The sequence below is a fragment of the Solea senegalensis genome, linkage group LG6 (assembly GCF_019176455.1).
Source record: "Solea senegalensis isolate Sse05_10M linkage group LG6, IFAPA_SoseM_1, whole genome shotgun sequence".
NCBI classification, from domain to species: Eukaryota; Metazoa; Chordata; class Actinopteri; order Pleuronectiformes; family Soleidae; genus Solea; species Solea senegalensis.
In genome coordinates, this window is record NC_058026.1 from 11,520,855 (window position 1) to 11,540,639 (window position 19,785).

The 19,785-nt window shown below is 42.0% G+C and overlaps 1 protein-coding gene across 1 annotated transcript in view; it reads left to right on the forward strand.

Moving 5' to 3' along the window:
- Positions 1-19,785, forward strand: part of LOC122770959 (receptor-type tyrosine-protein phosphatase delta-like) — a 70,591-nt gene that overhangs the window by 34,093 nt on the left and 16,713 nt on the right. Inside the window, exons 29-38 of the mRNA XM_044028195.1 lie at positions 1,293-1,468; positions 3,677-3,700; positions 6,076-6,195; positions 6,728-6,882; positions 8,331-8,616; positions 11,769-11,947; positions 12,035-12,161; positions 13,101-13,226; positions 13,335-13,489; positions 14,363-14,498. Of these exons, the coding sequence (XP_043884130.1) occupies positions 1,293-1,468; positions 3,677-3,700; positions 6,076-6,195; positions 6,728-6,882; positions 8,331-8,616; positions 11,769-11,947; positions 12,035-12,161; positions 13,101-13,226; positions 13,335-13,489; positions 14,363-14,498 (1,484 nt within the window). The remainder of the gene's footprint in view (positions 1-1,292; positions 1,469-3,676; positions 3,701-6,075; positions 6,196-6,727; positions 6,883-8,330; positions 8,617-11,768; positions 11,948-12,034; positions 12,162-13,100; positions 13,227-13,334; positions 13,490-14,362; positions 14,499-19,785) is intronic.

Consider the following 19,785-nt stretch of genomic DNA (forward strand, 5'->3'; position numbering starts at 1 on the left):
AACAACCCACACTCCTCTGTCATTTCAGTAAGTGTGCGTGCATGTGTAATGATGGCTTGGGATTTTATGATTTTATGGCCCTGATTTGTTCTCATAATAGAAGATGCTAAAGAAGAATCTGTTCCAGGAGTTTCCTCCTGCCTGGGTTCTTTAGCTCATTGACTCCCATCTTTTTAAACGTAAACTATTATCAGTTTTTTTTGTCCCACTTCAGTAAAGTCAGGTCACGGCTGAATGTACATGTACACGTCTGTGTGTATGTCTATGTGTGTACTTTGGGGGTTTGGTGTATGTGTGCGTGTTTGCGCTGTGACTCAGTGATTTTTGGGATTATGGTATTAGGCCCCAGATGAGCAGGACTGATCCTAAATCAAACGCACACTGACGGTCTCTCACATTTCACACACACACACACACACACAGACAATCTCTTCCTGGACAAGCAGTGTCAGCCGAGTCTTACACAGAGACGGCCTTACAGTCATATTGCCATTCAAAGCGACACATCCAGAGTATGCTCAGATTAGTCCCATGATCGTCTTAGCATGTATTATAAAACAAGACCGCTGAACAATCCAACAGTAAAGGATGCTTGGTCTGTGAAATCATTAATCTCCCTGCCGAGACCCCACATGATCCACACTTTTTATTACTGGGATATAAACCTGCCTTAGATTTCGAATAATCCATAGAGATTATTTTACTGTGAATCAGAATATAAGGTTCATGTTCATCTGCAAAAGAAAATCACATCTCACAAAGAGAGACATTGAAGCCTAATGCCATCCATCATAGCCATACACATGATGTAGTGGATAAACATAATCATGCAGGGTGTTTTTTTTATCAGTATTCTCGGTTCAAATTCATTCTCCTCCTCATGTCACACAACATCCATCCATCTTCTACCGCTTTATCCTCCACATGAGGTTGCTGTGCCAGTCTCAGCTGACAGAGCGATAGGCAGGGGGACACCCTGTTCAGGGCCACGTAGAGAGAAACGACCATTCACTCTCACACCTACGGTCAATTTAGAGTGTCCAATTTACCTAATCCCCTAATCTGCATGTCTTTGAACTGTGGGAGGAAACCAGAGAACCCGGAGAAAACACACACACACACGGGGTAAATATGCAAACTCCATGCAGAAAGGCCCTTATTCTGACCAGGTCGCAAAGTCAAAAGTGCTAACCACTACACCAACACTACACTGTGGCCTCTCATGTTGCACATTTCTCTTACAATCCTTTCCCTTCACGCTCCTTAAACGACACTCTCTCCTTGTGTTGCAGGTGTTCCAGGCAGCGACTACATCAATGCTAACTATATTGACGGCTACCGTCGTCAGAATGCCTACATCGCCACTCAGGGTTCCCTCCCTGAGACCTTCGGGGACTTCTGGAGAATGGTCTGGGAGCAGCACACAGCCAACATTATCATGATGACCAAGCTAGAGGAGAAGTCACGGGTAAGACTGCGAGGATAGAATAAGACAGGGAATGAACCACAGGGGAGGCAGCAGCAGCACGTCAACAATAGCATATGGCACTATGGAACAGAATGGACTGGAGGGGCAGTATAGTTTGGGACTGGCTGAAATAAAAGGTCTAGGGTATAAATATAGGATAGAGTTAGTGGTATAGGACAGGGTGAGGTAGAGAAGGTGTTATAGCAGACTCATAATGTATGCGGTGGAAATGCTGAAATGCTTTTCATTCACTTTGAATGGAGCGATGTCAAGTGTTGCCTCGCGTTGCATGCTACAGAAGTTTTCATCTTTCCCAGCAGCAGCCACTCAGATCACGTTATGCAAATATACCGACAGGCACTAGCTAATCAAATCATGTCTATGCATTTAGCGCAAACACTACACAGCCCAAATGGAGCTCTTGGACAAGGTTTTTCTTTCCATTGCTGATTCAGAAGCCACCTCTGGCACCAAATCACTGGCCTGTCCACTGTCATTGCGTTACTGTGGCGTGTATGTGTACGTAGTCTACTATGAGTTATGAGTTTCATGACGAGTGGACTAAGCAGCTTTTGTAAAATAGTAAAATTGTGGGATAATGTATGGTGGAAAATGAGTGGTCAAACTATCATAAAGAAAGACAGGAGAAGTCGAGGAGTGTGGGACAGGGTCTACTGGTTTAAACTCATTTATCTTTGTATCTGTGCATCGTCTCAAATACTATACAGACTAAGGACTTTCATGTTGGCTGCTCTGCCTCTCTGCCATTTACTGAACAGAGTTCAAGTTGCTACAGGGTTCTGGAAAATTAAATGAAATAGTCTTCAAATTAGCTGAGTTGACAACACAACCTGTTAACATCTCCCTAAGAATGGAAGAGACACATTCTTGTCAGTACAATTTGAAAAATGACAGGGTTGGCAGAGTTGGTTAAACAACCAAATGGTATAACCTGGTCATGAACTCAGCTCTATGGCTGAGTCCAAATGTCTGGACTTTGCTGCACTAGCAGACTCGTGGACTTTGTGGGCACGTTCCTGGGAAGTGCTGAGGGATGTCCAAACCCATAATTCATCCAGTCCACAAGGGGCCTCAAACAGACTTTCCGCAGACCTCCAGAGAGTCCGCGTGGGGTGCAGACGTTTTCCAGACTTTAATGATTCCATTACCTTCATTTGATTTCAGTATGGACAGAAAGTTTTAGATCTTCCATCTTTTTTTAACTGAAGAAATAAATAAGAAAATACTTTCTATTGACACATGTAACACAATGTCTTGGTTGGTTTTCAACAACTGTAGATCAGGACAAAATATTCAAACAGTGTCCTGATATCTGTTAAAATAGAGGTTATTGAGGTCATCTAAATGCTTTATGGTATCGCAGACTCACTTTGGATTCAGGTTAATTATTCACTCATTCACTCACCACTGAGGAAAAATAGGAATGAGTTTAGTGTCAGGAGGAATTTTAAAGATTACAGCAGATTAAATCTGAGTAGAGAAAATAGATATTAGAGTTATATAAAGGTAGAATGGTATGCAGTTGATTTGACAGCAGTGGAGATGTACTGTACTAGACAGACAGGGAAGGGAAGGATGTTCATTATTTAGGATTTAGAAGGACAGTAGAGTCCAGGTGGGCTTTAAGAGAACAGAATGGAAAAGGAGAGGAGACGGAACATGTCATGTTCTACAAAAATAGCCTGTGTAGAATAAACCAAAAAGTCACATAGACATTGAGTATGAGATTGTATGAGACCAAGTGAAAAGTGCCATGGGTTAAGTGATGGGATTGCAGTGAAGAGAGGACACGGTGGGAATGTAGGATAGCACACGACGGCGCTGGTTCATCAGAATACAGTAAAACACAATGGAGTGGAATAGTGAATTACAAGTACAGCTCAACTGGGGGTCGGTAATGGATGAGAAAATCATTTGGCTCGGCGGCACTTCACTGTTGTTAAAAGAATATGTCAGTAAAAAAAAATCTATTATAATTAAAATGTCATGTAAGAACAAAATGAATGAGAGTGGTTTGAGATATGAATCATGGTGCTGTCCTGTCCTGTCAAGTCCAGTCCCTGTTCAAAGAATTATCCTTTCCTTTCTTCTATGCTTCTTCTCCTATTAACCTGTGCCTGCCTTGTGTTTGAACTGTTTCCTTCTCCACTTTTCCAACTGTTTCTGTTGTGTCTCTTTGACCCTCAGATGCCCTCTTATTTCTACTCTAAGGCAAGACCTCTCTTCTCTCTTTTTCTAATCTTTTTTAAAGTGCAACCACACCTCTCATGGTTTTCTCCTTACCTTTTCAATGCACTGCCCTTTTCTCCTGCTGGTTCCCTCCTTCTCTCTCTCAAATAGCCAGTGAATAAAGTGAGAATGCCGGAATTGTTGTTCACCTCACCACGAGGCATTCATGATTAACTAGAAATTGGTTTATTCTAACCACAGCAGTTCAGAAGGAGTGCACATTATTGTCTACAGTTTGCATGGTCACACCCACAGCTGTTTTTCTCTTTTCCTGTTTTCCTGTCGTATAATCATATAATATGTAGCCATAAAAGAGTGTCATTCTTTATACCCTGGTTATATAACCATAAAGGGGTTGTATGGCTTTTTTGGGAGTGCAGAGTACCTTACTGTGAGCAGTAAGCTGAAATCTCATGAGCATTATGAAGTTTTAGTTCATAAAAGCCATAAAGCAGTTACAACATTTGTTCTCAATATCATTAGACGTTAATTGTAGAAAGGAAGTGCCTCTGTATCTCCTGCTTAAGGGAGTAGTGGGCTGAAGAAAATGATTTAATCTAACACTTCTCAACATTAAGTCATTATGGGTTTACACTGTAGCAACACAGATGATCACAGATGGTCCCACTGTGGGAATCCTGCCAGAATCCGCTCATTTAGCACCAGTCAAACTATATGAGACCAACAGTTGTGCTATTAGATCATATATTAATGGATAATAAAGTATTCACACCAGACGTTTACTGTGATCCCATTTAAAGGGCAAATAAACCTTTACCTCTGAGGCTAACTCCGCCCAGTGACTCACTTTGAAAAATGCCAAGACGTGGGCTGAGAGCGAAGTGAGTGTGTGTGTGTGTGTGGGGGTAGTAGAGGTGGGCGTGGTCTGGCGATAAAATCTGACACTGAGTTGCAGCTGTGTGAGGTTCTCAGTGAACCTCTCAATTGCTCACACAAGCGGTGGAGAGAGAAAGGCGACAAAGGCACAGCTCTGGCGTCTATAAAAGGGGGAGTGCACCAGTGACACAAGAGTGGACATAAGGCCCATTTATACTCCATTTTCGTCCGTTTTTTTATGTCCTTTCATCCCAAACATTATGTCCATTACTACCCTACATACTGTACCTCCGTGCGTCTTTTGCGTTGATATGGATGTTTACACAATACTTCCTCTAGAGGGGAGTGCCGAGCACCAAGGGTGCAGTTGTTTCACTGCAGATGTAGGCTGTGTCTTTGTTGTTTTCCTGCCCCCATGATTTCTGGTGGTATTGCTCTGTTTCGTCCGTCATAGTAAGCTTACCTGCTTGGTGCACAATGACGGGCGAAATGAATGCAAAGTATGGACGAAAGGCTCCGTCTGTCTGTGTCGCCGTCTTTCACATACAGTATAAATGGGCCAATGGTAAAATTTGAATGCAGTAGCTGGTGTTTGACCAGAGAGGCAGTAGATGTGTACCACAACATGTATAATTTCACTACTTTACACCAAACTGTGAAGATTTCTGCCTGGATCAGCAAATAAACTGACGAGATACCCACATACTGCCACTTTAATCTTTGGCAGTAAAATCTAGACAGCCTTATATGGATGACCATTCTTGTCTCATCAGTGTCTCAAGGTCTGGTGGGACAACAACAGCAGAAAAGCTGTAATTACAGCCTGAATGTCCTGGGCCAAAACGCATAATCCCCAGTCTGGAGCAGTGGAATGCAGATCGAGCAGAGCTGAGCTCTCTGCTGTCTTTGATGAGGACTGGAGGGATCAGCACATAACATTTGGTTTGGCCTGATTCTGCCCAGGCCCCCCCCCCCCCCTCTCTTTCCTTTGGGATTTTTTTCCTCTCACATCTGTGGTCTCTGAGGCTGAACTGAAAAACTACAAATATGACTGCTTGAAACAGGGGAATTTGAGGTGTTTTGGTGCTCGGGGACGCTGGGATTTGATGTGAAGTGTAGGGATAGCTGAAGTGGAATATATCGTGATGTAGAAGCATCAAGCATGTGAGTTTTAGGTATCCCTAGACTTTTCTCAGCACTGTGGTGGATCCTCAAGAAAGCCCACCAATACAGTATTTGTTACAACTTGCTTAATCCCACGCCCCAGAAAGCAGAATTGTCTCCTTCTGTCTCTCTTTCACCACACACACACCACTCAATGTCACAACACTGGATTATCTTGACTGTATATGCACATTTTTTTCTCAACATTACCGTATGAATTTTACAAACCTTCACACTGATTTGCTTCAACACTCCCCTTCTCCTTTTTTGCGTCTGCACACATGCACGTGCAGTGAAGTGCAGTCACGTCTAAAGTGCACTGCATAGCTCACTGCTTCTCCCTTCTTCCCTTCTAGGTGAAGTGTGATCAATACTGGCCAACCCGAGGCACAGAGACCTATGGCCTCATTCAGGTCACTCTGCTGGACACAGTGGAGCTGGCTACCTACTCTGTCAGGACCTTTGCTCTTTACAAGGTACTTGCTACATGCAGTGAAGGGTAACGAGGTTGAAAGTGCATTTATCCGTTGAAATATTCATGCATACTCGTTTTTGCTTTGGGCACTTGATTCAATGTGCAGTATTTGTGACACAACATGACAAAAAAACACCTTATGGTATATTATTGATCATTCAAATTAGATTTAAAGCTATTATTATATATTGACCCACGTTGTTGTGTTGTCATTTGTTGGCCAATTATAAAAAACACCAGAATGGATCAGTTTGTAGGTTCAACAAATGAACAGTACATTCATACACTAGTCATATAAGTGGTACACGCCATCAGGTTTTGTTATACATTATAAAATTTAAGTGTGGTGATATTCTTTATTTAAATTGTTAGCAGATCCTAAGCAAAACCATCAGCTAATTGACTGTAAACCATGAAAAGGTGTAATTAATTCACAAGAGTTTTATTGATGTTTGTGAAAACCTTAAAATGTCCATATTATCACATTTAGAAACACAATAAAAAATGTTTTACTTTTTCTTTTGCTTGTCCAGAGTGGATCCAATGAGAAGCGGGAAGTTCGTCACTTCCAGTTCACAGCCTGGCCCGATCATGGTGTGCCTGAACACCCCACACCCTTCCTGGCCTTCCTGCGCAGGGTCAAGGCCTGTAATCCTCCAGATGCAGGACCCATGGTTGTCCATTGCAGGTGTGCATGCATACGTGCTTGTGTGCATGTGTGATTCATGTGCTTGTTATTTGGGGTTTGTAATTGGCGACATCGTTTTCCCTGGGGTTTGTGAAAATCAAGAGTGCAAGAGCCGTATAAAAATCATTGTGAGGTCCAGAACTGACACGAGATTGACCAGCCATTAAGCAAACCGCAAACCATCCTTACTGGCTTTAACAGCGGCATTCCTTCCATAACAACCTCCATCATCTGAAAGATTTAAAACAGCAGCAAACATGCTGACCCTATTTTCTACAAATTTGTCCATTACTTACCATTTAAGCTGGTTGATCTGGGTTCATAAGTTTATATTCAAATGAGCCGCTGTGTGAGTGGTGGTAAGATTGTGCATTTGTTGCATTATGATTCTAGAGACTTGTCATTACAGTCTTGGCACAGTGTTGTGCAGCAGAGCAGGAATGAAGCCGCTATTTACTCTTACCAGGGAGTGAAGGCGATGAGAAGACGGTAGCACAGGAAACTTTGGAGCAGAACCTCTTTGGAGAAAGAATTAGTGAGGTGTAGGTGTGGAGGACAGGGAAGGGAGATTGAGACAATGATTGAGTGTCGAGAGTGAGCAAAGGACTGCGAGTTACTGTATGTGCAGAATGAGAGACAAGGTGAGTTCAAATTCGGGACACGTTGAATGGAAATGATGAATTAAGGAAAAGGCAAGGTGGAGAGAAAATGAAGTCTGACGTCTAAAAAAAAGAGTGTGAAAAAGTGGAGGAGCTGGTGTGAGGATGTCACAAGGGTATTTAGAGAGAGAGAGAGAGAGAAAAGAGGCAGGGAGATGAAGGCAGGAGGGGGTGAAAAGGTTGGCAGGAGAGCAGCTCTTCCTAATCTCCTGTAGCAGTCAGATGGAGTATCTAACAGGATTATCAGTCAAATTTAATTATCCAGGCAAAACTCCATCATAATGTGTCTTAACAGAGAACCAAATCTCATTCCACCTGAACACCACACACATGTTAGTGCACGCACGTACACACACACACACTCTGGTATTAATTTAACCATATAAGAAATTTTTATTCATTTGCAGAAAAAACTTGCTTATTCAGGACGTTTCACCATTCAGGTACCAGCACAGCAGAAATGTCAAGTGTTTGGGTGGACAGCTAAATGTATTATATTTCTGGATTGTGTGTCGATAGGAGAGGATATCTGCCTAATGCTTGTGAGACACGATGCTGACTCAACGCTGATGTCAATTTCAGGTCTTTTGCTGGAAATGTTGCTGGCTGGCATCTTTATGAAATTTAGTTTATTTAGGCAAAGTATGTTTGAGCTTTTGCAGTAGGCACCAGGACCAGATTTGAAAACACAGAAAAAACATTTCATACCCCAGGTTTTATGAGAAAATCACATCACCATCTGTTCCTCCTCCTTGTTTTTTGTTTTTTTTTCTCCATGTTTTGGCACAGTGCTGGAGTGGGTCGCACAGGCTGCTTCATTGTGATTGAAGCCATGACGGAGCGAATCAAGCATGAAAAGGCCGTCGACATCTACGGTCACGTCACACTGATGCGCTCCCAGAGAAACTACATGGTCCAGACGGAGGACCAGTACATCTTCATTCATGACGCGCTGCTGGAGGCTGTGACCTGTGGGAACACCGAGGTTCCCGCTCGCAACCTCTTCTCCTACATCCAGAGGCTGACGCAGATTGAAACAGGAGAGAATGTGACCGGCATGGAGTTGGAGTTCAAGGTGAGAACCGTTCACAGTGTCCCTGAAGGTTGATACATTAGGTTCAGCTGATTTATGACGGTTCACAAAACCAATTAATGATAATAACGTGACACTTCACTGGACCATGAAAGAGAGTTACCTTTCTCTTGCCAACTCTCCACATGGGACCTCAGACCTCAGGGTCAGCCGCACAATAGCATTCCTGAAGTTGGAGCTGTGTTATTTAGTGCCTTACTGATGTTCTGTGAAGCTAATGGCCCATCCTACTCCCATAAAGACAATACAGTAGACGGTCACTTCAGAGACCAAATGACATGTAGCATGTTAATTATTGAGCTGCTCGCTCAATAGTGAGTTTTGTTAGGTTGGAGCAGAGGGAAGCTACTGTAGCCGACTGTTTCCAGGATTTGTGCTGAGCTAAGCTAACCTGCGTTTGTAGCTTTAGGCACGGGGCTACACTGGATGCATGAGCAGCGTTGTGGAACATCTTGCTTTTTTTTATGCACGCAAGACGTGCGTCTCAGATGCTCTTTTTGGTGATAGACCCGTCGCCTATTTTTGAGCCAAAATAGACAATTTTTACACAAAAAAGTAAAAAGCATCCAGTGTTTCAGTTCCTTCAATCCATTCTTTCTTTTTCTTTATTATGAAATATTTGCAGGATCAACAATAACACATGTGCAACTTCATAGTGAGGAGTCCTGGCATGTAGTTGAATGCAGAGGAGTAATTAGCATATTTAAAAGAACAGTGCTTAACAAATAATAAAATAACAAACTGAATTCACCTTTTTTTACACACATTTTGAGCTGTTCAGGAATGCAAGTAAATAGCTATAATTTGACATCTTAATCGAGAAATAATTATGTCCGTTACTATCTTTTTTTTAATCAGTACATTTGAATATTAATGTACAACAATAAGAATTATTTTTAGCATGAAAAATATCACATAAACAATTATTTTGATCATTACTAAGACTGTTCATTTAGGGCTGTATTATCTTAATGATGTTTTAAAGGTGTGAACAGCACAGTGAGATGCAGCAGATCAGTGACGCAGCCATCACGCTCTTGCACACACACATCCTGTGTGAACCCAGCCTTGTATTTGTCATCTCATGGGAACGGTATACCTAAGAAAGTGAATAAGAGCAAAATATTCATCAAGTAATATTCAATATTCATAAACATAGTGTTAAGTTTGAGCACATTTTTGACTTGATGTATAACAGTGCCAGAGAAGGATGAAAACAATTAAAAGTAATTAAGTTTGATCATTCATTTTCACCCTAAAAGTCTGGGGTTTAAATGTAATTCTTGAACTTGAATACTTCCAGATCTGTTCAGTAGCTGCTGAAGACAGGGACGAGGACACACACACACACACACACACACACACACACACTGTGTGCTTGAGTCTTAAATTCCTGACCTTGACAGCCACTGAACATGCTTTTCCTGGGACGGTAAGGGTTCTGACGTTTTCAGTCCCTCGTTGAGAGTTTTATGTAGTCATTACGGATGGTTGGATTAGAAGAGGATTATGGGATTGTGCCTTTTGAATCCAAGGCTGTAGGAAAGGAAAATGTTGTAGTTTTGAAAGTTTGATGGGCAGATGTAGAATAATCGAATAATCTAGGTCATGTGGGCCTTTTTCAAACATGGAGGCAGTCAATTAGAAGTCAAATCAGGAGCGTTTCATTTATTCGTGTTGTTTTTATTTTGTGTCTGCTGGTATTTATCTATTTCGTCTGGCTGGGAGAAAAGAGAATCAGCTGTGTACATTGAAAGCAGGCTAAAAATTTCCTTCAGAGAGGGTTTATGTCTTCTCCGACGCTCCGAGGGCAAAGTAAACACAAGGCCACTCCAAGCAATCTCGATGCTCTGGCATTCCTGTCCTAATGGTAGCCGTCTCCACCAGAATGACAATGAATGGAGCTGTTTGCTCAGCCTCAAACTGATGTAAAACATATGCCAGTGTTGTTCCAGTCACCAGATTTCATCTCTCTAGAACCCCTGTGGGGTCATTGTGCTGCGTCATCTGAAGCAGCTCTTTCCACCTTCATCAATAAAACACCACAATGGATGAAATTTCTTCAAATGAAATGACAGAAATTTGAAGCATGTGTGAGAGAAGAGAGGCAGAGAGAGCTGTTCTGGCTGCGCTTGGTAATTCAACACGCTGTTTTTGTTTCATTTCCACACACAGTTTATTGGGTGAGTGTAAAGAGGCTGCCAACAGGGCATGATTTTATCCAAGCTTAACAGATGGTGAGTATAATGGCACGCATCAAAGTGTGGAAAATCTGAGTTTACCTGGCTTTATTGATAAGGCAGCGTGAGAACTCAAACCAAAAGGCATTAGGAATTGCTGTCACTTACAGAGGAAAGTGGGTTCAGAGTTTCCAAATGAACTGGTGAACTTTTGTGAGCGAGTGTGGGACTTTCCAGTTTGGTCTGTCTGCAAGAAAATGAGGCACTGCTGTTTCTCCCACGGCGCTCCGGTAGCCACCGATGGCCGTGGCTCAGTTCACGAGAACCCCATTGTTTCTCCCCAGAGTCTGTGGTTTCCCTCTGCCTACTCTTTGTTGTTCTCCTTCGTTTTACACCATGTCATCCAATGGTCGAGTGTGAGAGAGAGTGTACGGTACGTCCTCACATCTGACTGTCTGCACTCATCCATATGAATGTGTGTGTTCCAGGGTTTTTTTATTATTATTTTTCACTGGTGCAGGATCAACCGCGGTTCACATATGTGCGTTGAGACAGTGTGGGGCCTTGTGGTTTCCTGTACCCCCGACTCTTGATTTTCGTCTTCCTCCTCTCTTTCGTCTTATTTCTTTCCCTCTTCCATTCCCCACCGCTGCTCTTGTTCTGTCGGCTCTTCTTTGTTTATTCAATTGAAGATGTCTGGTTTAATATCCTCGGGCTTGCAGAGTCAAGCTGATTTTCTAATTACAGTTGTCCAGCGAGGAAAATCAATCCTTGTGCTGAATACGTTTAAATGGAAGACCTGAAATTGATCTGAACTTGCTTTAATTTTCCTTCCTCCCGTTAATCTGTCCTCACTCTCATTACCACTGACACTCATACCTTAAAGTTTCTTCACGTGTCAGCCTGAGTGACTTTGTTAAATGCTGTTTGTTTGTTTTTTGCTTTTTCTCCCAGCGTCTAGCCAGTGCCAAGGCTCACACATCACGGTTCGTGAGTGCCAACCTGCCATGCAACAAGTTCAAGAACCGGCTGGTGAACATCATGCCCTATGAGACCACGCGCGTGTGTCTGCAGCCAATCAGAGGAGTAGAGGGCTCTGACTATATCAACGCCAGCTTCATCGATGGCTACAGGTCAAGAGAGCACATGTTATTTTGATCTTTAGAGAGAATGTTGTGGTTCTCATACAGTAATTAATGCATTTGTGTGTGTGTGTGTAGGCAGCAGAAGGCCTACATAGCCACTCAAGGGCCACTGGCTGAAACTACAGAGGATTACTGGAGGATGCTGTGGGAACACAACTCCACTATCGTTGTCATGTTAACCAAATTGAGAGAGATGGGACGGGTATGAATGTGCACACACACACACACACCACTGTTATCACTATGCATAGTGTATTGTTCTGTTCTTGTTTACTTCTTTTTTGAAGTGATTTGAGGATTATACTGGCACACCATATTTTTTGGTTGATGGTTCTAGTTTGTATATAGATTTGTCTATGTTGTATATTTAATTTCATTTTCATATATTAACATTTTAGGTTATTTTTTTTGCATTGTTTATTTTAAAAAAAAAGGCACTTTTATGAGTCATATGGAAGATTCATAAATGTCATCATTGCAAGGACTATGAAACTGTCTTTATTTTTTATATGGTCCATGAGAAAATTCAGTAAATAATAATAATTGCATATTAAAAAGTAGATGAAGTTCAGACATATGAATGCAAAATAGCTGCTGATTATGCTGCAAATAAGTATAGTTTTGAAACTAACAAAAAATATTTAGAAAAAAAAAATAGCAAATACACTGTGATACTATATATGCAAACTATACCTGTATGTGTTAAGGAGAATTGATCATGTAATTGAGTGTAACGCACTCGTCTGAACCTCATCTAAATTAAGGGGAACACTTAATCATCACAGTCTTTCTTTCCACTGATGGATGTTACATTATTTTGTGGACAAAGAAACAAAACATCTTCCATGGAAATATTTCATTCATGGAGAATGGTGTGTGATTTTGTTATTATGTAAATGCAACAAACACAGTTACAGGAGTGACAAAGGGAGGGATACTGATGAGAGTCATAGTTCACCAACATCATATCTTATCCGACACGAGAAGAAAACTAAAAAGTCTTTGAAGTGAATGAATGAATTTCTCTAACCAGGGAGACATTTTCTTGACAAAATAGCGAGGAATCGATCCTTTCGCACTGACTTCCTCAGAAATTATGGAGCACTCTGAACTGTAGCCTCTGTTTTGTTTTGCGTTGCAGGAGAAATGTCATCAGTACTGGCCTGCAGAGCGTTCAGCCAGGTACCAGTACTTTGTGGTGGATCCCATGGCTGAGTACAACATGCCCCAGTACATCCTCCGAGAGTTTAAAGTCACTGATGCCAGGGTGAGGGTGTCAATATTCACGAGAGAGAGCGAGAGACAGACAGAATCAGTTGTACTGTTGTTGTTGTTGTTGTTGTCGTCTCTTTTTAATAAGAATTTCCGTTTTTAGGATGGACAATCACGAACGGTTCGTCAGTTCCAGTTCACTGATTGGCCCGAGCAAGGAGTGCCAAAGTCAGGGGAGGGATTCATTGATTTCATCGGCCAGGTCCATAAAACAAAAGAACAATTTGGCCAGGATGGGCCAATTTCAGTGCACTGCAGGTAAGACGCATCCTTCACACAGGCCCTGCTTCGCATTTCAGTGTACCGTGTGAATATGTTTGATATTCATTTATTTCAGTTAATTTGCAAGACAAAAGAACTTCAGAATTTGATGTCGGCTAAAGCCAAAGCTTATTTACACTTTCACAAAAACACGATTACAGCAACACCAAAAGACAAACAACACCATTGACAGCAAAAGAGAAGTATTGACTGTATCTTATTTAAAAATTAACCTTGAGATGTTGGTGGTAATTGCCAATTTTCTTTTGCTTTGGACTTGTATTGTAATTTACTACGTTTTTAAATAAAACGTTGGCTCATCAAAGGGGTTATTTGCTTGCAATTTGTCCCGCTGTCTTTTGCAGTAAGGAAAACTAATTTGTGTTAGTCTTACTTTACAAAATCTCCATTGAATATTGGTGTTTATTAGAAAGCACTATGAGCAGAGTAAATGAAATGTAGTTATCAAAGATACTGTGTGTACCACGATCAAACTCAAGCCTGTGTCTCCTCAGCAAACATGTTGCTCTGCATTTACACTGCACACCCTGACAACCATGCTCAATGTTTCTCTTCCACAATCTGTTTTTACGCTTGAACTAGCATAGATTGTCCACTTCACTTAAAAAAGTCAATAGAATACGTGTGAAAAGTCCTGCGGAGGGTTGAAAAACCATTCAGAGAAGATCTGTCAAGCCACAGGATGGGTTAACTTGGCATAAGGGTTAGAGAAGACAAGAATTTAGCTCTGTGCCATATATACACCAATTAAGACATATATATCTATATATCTATCTATATATATTTATACATATATACATATGAATATATATATAGTTATAAATGTTGTTTCCACTTGTCCACCGACAGTGCTGGAGTAGGGAGGACTGGAGTGTTTATCACCCTGAGCATCGTGCTGGAAAGGATGCGGTACGAGGGCGTGGTGGACATCTTCCAGACCGTCAAAATGCTCCGCACCCAGAGACCTGCTATTGTTCAGACAGAGGTAAGAGTTCTCACCGTCATTACTTCACATTACTTAGCATTTAAAAAACGCTTTGGAAAAAATGCAGAAAAATCACATCTCTCGTTACCAAGCAACCTAACTGGGGAGCTTCTGAGATTGACTGAAGTGGCTGCAGCTTCACTGAATTAATGAATGTATTTAGCTAAGAAAAAAATCTAATTAGCTTTACCTTTCATGCCAGCTTTTCTGTTCAATATATGAAGAAGAAAAAGAACTTTCCGTGTCTGTCTGTGCATGTTATCCTTCATCAACTGATTCAGGCGCTTCATCAAGGATGAAGATTCAAAACTTATTTCAGAGTGGACAAAACAACCGACCTGTCCCCCAACTGAAACCTAACTATTTTTAGAGCAGCGGTATCTTCATTACATTACATTACATTTAGCAGACGCTTTTATCCAAAGCGACTTACAATGGAATCGAGTACAATCAGCTAGGGGTGGAATCGAACTTGCGACCATGATGTCTTTCGCACATAGAGTACCGGTCTTAACCACTGAGCCACTCCACCCTTCCAACTGAAGGGCTAAAAAAGAGGGCTTGGCAGTGAGTTACAGACAATGACATGAAATAACTAGAAAATTCTGTGGCAACATTTCGAGCGTGTCTGCTTCTTGCTGCCAATTTTGGGTGGATTGAACCTTTAAGACATGATGCTTTTAGACTGGGGGTGTCCAAACCTTTTTTAACGAGGGCCAGATTTGATAGATTTGAAGATGTTCAAGGGAAAATGCACTGTTTAATTAAAATTAGCCATCTAACTATGCCATATTTGTCTCATTTTGGACGATAAACTAAACTATGACATTTTTGTCTCATTTTGGACAACATACTAAACTATGACATTTTTGTCTCATTTTGGAAAACATACTATACTTTGACAATTTTTGAGGACGGATGTCCAAGTGTGTCCATCAACGCTCCATTCAAATGCGCGCTGGTGACAAGAAGAAAGAAACCCGACAAACGTCTCCATGTCACGCGCAGCAAACACCAACATGTTTTTGAAAAAAGAAACAAAAGCCAGAGAGGGTGCGCGAGTTAAAGCCCGAACTTTACCTGTGGCCGCTGATCTCCGCGAGCATGTCACAGATGTCGGCGCATCCTAAAATGAAGAGCCTTCAGCAAATCACTGTGGCTGTGATCGAGACTTCCACCCACGTTGGTTTCAGTCAGCAGCCACTGATCCACGCTCACACAAGAGCGCTCAAACAACTGGCTGCTCTCTGTCAGCGGAATCTCATTAACTACTCTCGATGCGCCGGTGCGCAATGACGCACGGCGTAGGCGCGCAACTGACTGGACGTCCACGATGTGTTTTGCTTTTCTTTTTCTTTTTACCAGACGTTTCCACTAAATAACACAGCCAAGAGACTTCATAACACAACTAAACACATATTCTTCTTCCACTCGAAAATTTATATTGGCACGTGACATTTTTAGACCTTTTGTTGAAAACAACGAAGTGATAATAATTCAGTGTCAGTGTATGTTTTACGCTTCACAGCAGCACTGCAAGCTAATTGTATGCAGGCTCAAGGGAAAACGGGTTGCTCTAAAATCAGTCAAGGACGGCTACATGGAGGACCTGGTGCCAAGGTGTTGGTCTCAGTCAGTCTCACCTTCTCCCGGCCTCTCCTCGCTCTTTGCCTCCGCGTAGGTGTGTGCCACCACGAACACTTTCAATTCGTAACGCCCCCGAGGGCAGGGAAGTGCGGTCAGTCAGGCAGCAGCTGATCCGATCCTCTCCAACATGTATGCCATAACTGTTGGGCTCTCACTGCATGGTAGGGCAGGAAGACAGCCAGGGTATACACAGAGAGAGGGGGGGGGGAGGGAGGGAGAGAGGTAGGTTCATCCAAGCGGGAGAGAGAGAGAGGCATGAACCCCTTCTGTTGGCCATCAGCCATCAACTGAACCATGCCTAAGCAGGACAATGAATCTTGATATGGATGCATTTAAGCATGCAGCTCCAGGGAAGCTGCTGTGACCCTGACCTCTGACCTAAGGTGGAAGAGGTAAGAAAAGAACTGGACTTCCATGTAAGATGCTAAGCAGTATGGAACCACATACCCTATTGTGAATATCAAAAGAGCAAAACAATTCCATATCATACAATATTGTCATGAACATTTGCAGGTCAAAAAAAAGGTATTGAATAAAAAAAAATAATACTAAAGAAAATGACAAAAACAAACCAAAGGCATAAGGGAAAGGTAAAGGCAGAACAGAAACATACACAATGACCTCGAAACACATAGATGCAGCCACACATGGTAAAACTGAACACACACACACAAACTAAGAGACTAAATATGTCACAGAGGCAGGGGGAATTACACACAAGTGGAAGTCAAAAGACACAGGAGAAAGACCAATGTCCCCTCACTGATTATGTGAGCCACACTGTCTGTCTGTCCATTCATTCGTCTTGTCAACCAACATCCACAACTCCATCCAGATGAAGTTGCAGTATAAGCAGGATCACGACAAAAATGGCTGATTGTTGCGTTTTATCCACTGGACATTAGAATATTTACATTTGAGTATCACAGCCCTATCTCTCAGCCAATATTCACACGTCTAATTGTGTTGTTTATTGTTCCTTTTTTTGTTTTTAGGTTTCTTTGCACAATAGGCAGTCATTGCCAGCACTGGAGAAGCAATATTTCCACATGTTCCACCTGTTTGCTCAGCAGTTGAGTCTCCGTCTCTGTCTCCGTCTCAGAGCTGCCCTGATTATAGTCATAGTCTCCTGTGATGAATCAGAATAACCAGACAGCTGTGAACAGAGCCGAGAGACGGTGAGTTGCTCTACGTATCCCTCTGTCAGATCATTATGCTAAAAGGTTATTATGGAATTATTGATTAATAACACCGAAGCATCCTGGCTAATGTACATTAAACAACACACCCCATAGGTTGTGCTGTTGTGTATCCGTTCATACCACGTGTGCATGTCTTGATGTCCTTGATGTTACGAGTGGGGCTCCTCCCCCTGTCATTCTCTGTGCATGTGAGAGAAGAGGCCGGATAAGAACTTGAAGGCCATCCAGCTCACAACCTTTTCCTGCATTGACGAGTCCCCCGCTCATCTTTCTCCCTGTCACATTTGAATCCTCCTCAGGTATTTTACCACCAGATCGACCCGAGACCTCATTCATCTGCTGCCCGCTTTGGCTTTCACTCGACCGTTTTACTCGAGGTTATGTGGCCATGTCCATGTTTTATGCATGATTTATGTGTGCCATGTTCTCCGGGTCCCATCACCGCCCTTTTTTTTTTACCAGTGATCTCCTGATATCTCAAGGGTTCGATCATATTCCATGAGGTTGAAGCTGCTGTATATGTAGATCTGAATGTTTTTTTTTAAAAATATGTTCAAAGCAGGGGAGTGGAGTAAGCCTTTGACAGCGAACGTTTCAGCTGCCACTCGTTTGATATTTGACGACAGTGTCTGTAGTAAGGGGAATGGACATGGCCTTTCAATACGCAGCTTTATCAACACCCCCAATCTACATTTTTGGAACAATTTTATCTATTCATTTAAAAAAAAAAAAAAGGCTTTTGATTACCTGTAAGGTGACCTTGCCTACTCCATCAGGATGATGGATTTCAGGGAAGAGCCTCATTCATCTAAGATTTTTTTTTTTTTTACACAAGCACATGAGAGGGCTTAGCAGAAGTGGTTCCATGTTATCATCTCTGGAATCTAAGGCCGTTAAATTGGAAAGATAAGGTTGTATGTGGGTACTTGCAACCAAGCTACCATTGTTACATCCAAGATGAAACCAAAGTTTGGGCCAAACACAATACCAAATATTAAGTTGGGAATAAATCAGAAGCATAATCTTTATTCCTACTGAGCTGCATGGAGGCCCAAAGGGTCCAAAGTGAAATAACATGATGAAAAAAAATATGTAAATAACCTCTATGCAATGTATTTATTAGGGCACGAGCCACAAATGGCAGGGGCCAAAACAGCTCCTGGCACAAATTTGTGTGAGGAACCTATCCTTCAGATTATTATTATATCCATGGATTTGCGGCCATTTTTGAGGGGGTAAACGTGCATAAAATCTCTTGAAACTGCATGGAGGTCAAGTCATGTAAAAATGCAATATTGGCATAGTTCCTGGACCCCTGCATCCCTCAAGGGCTCTATAGCACCCCCCCTAAGGTGAAAACAGAGGCAAAATTGTTGTTTACAGCCACTGCAGCAAAATCTTGTTCCACCAAATTTCCAAAGATGTTACAGACCAAGATTAACAAAGAAGTCTTTTGGCATCCATTTTGGCGACTTGCATCCTCCGTAATTGAGCAAACTCGTCCAAGCGCATTCGTCATACCGATTTAAAAAAAGCGACTGCTGAGTGAGGGAGACAGTGAAGCCTGCGTGGGGTGCGCGAGGGCCCTGTCATGACTTTGTGCAGTCCTAGTTTATTTTAGAATCATTAAAATGATACTGAACACATTACCCTCACCAACAGCTGTTCTGTTGGAACTATTTTAAACACAGGGACAAGATTTTCTACACTTGGGCAAAACATTTAGTCACATTAAAAACACATTTGTGGGAACAACATTCATGCAGAAGTTCATGTGCATTTCATATTTATTAACGGGGGGGGTTACGTCTGTGGTCATACAAACTCCTGCAATTTATACAATGTGCAGCTTACTTCGACATGTTGCATTATTGATTCTTGGAATAAGCCTCGAGTTGGAGCCCCAAACTGGCACCGAGTGAAAAAAAAAACCCATCCACATTAAAGTTTAAGTGTGTTCAGCTCATTACATGCTCACTGCTTTGTGTGTTTCATGGCCACTGGACAAAGATACTGACTTTTAGTCAAGATGTTCGCTGGGTTTTGCTAAATGTTATAAAAGTATGTATTTCTTATACCCGTCATCATGTAGTCGCTTCTTGAAGACTCGGGAACGTCATGATATCAAAGCAGCGTTATGTCTAGCTTCACAGGAGCCACTGGGTTCCCTCATTAGACAGATGCTGTTGCCAGAGGGTCTGTGGTATCTGGGGTAAACTGTTAGTGGCATCCTTGCTTTAACTTCACAAGAACAGATGTCAGGGAGAGAGAGAGAGATTGCCTTGTCATTCCACCTGAGGTTTCCATCCTTTCATATTCATATTAAATTGTTCTTGTGTCAAGTTTCCTGACAACGGTGATGTGATAAGTGAAAGAACATTGGCTACATGACAGAATGATGTGTCAAGAAATAGCTGCGCCCGGTTAATGAATAAATC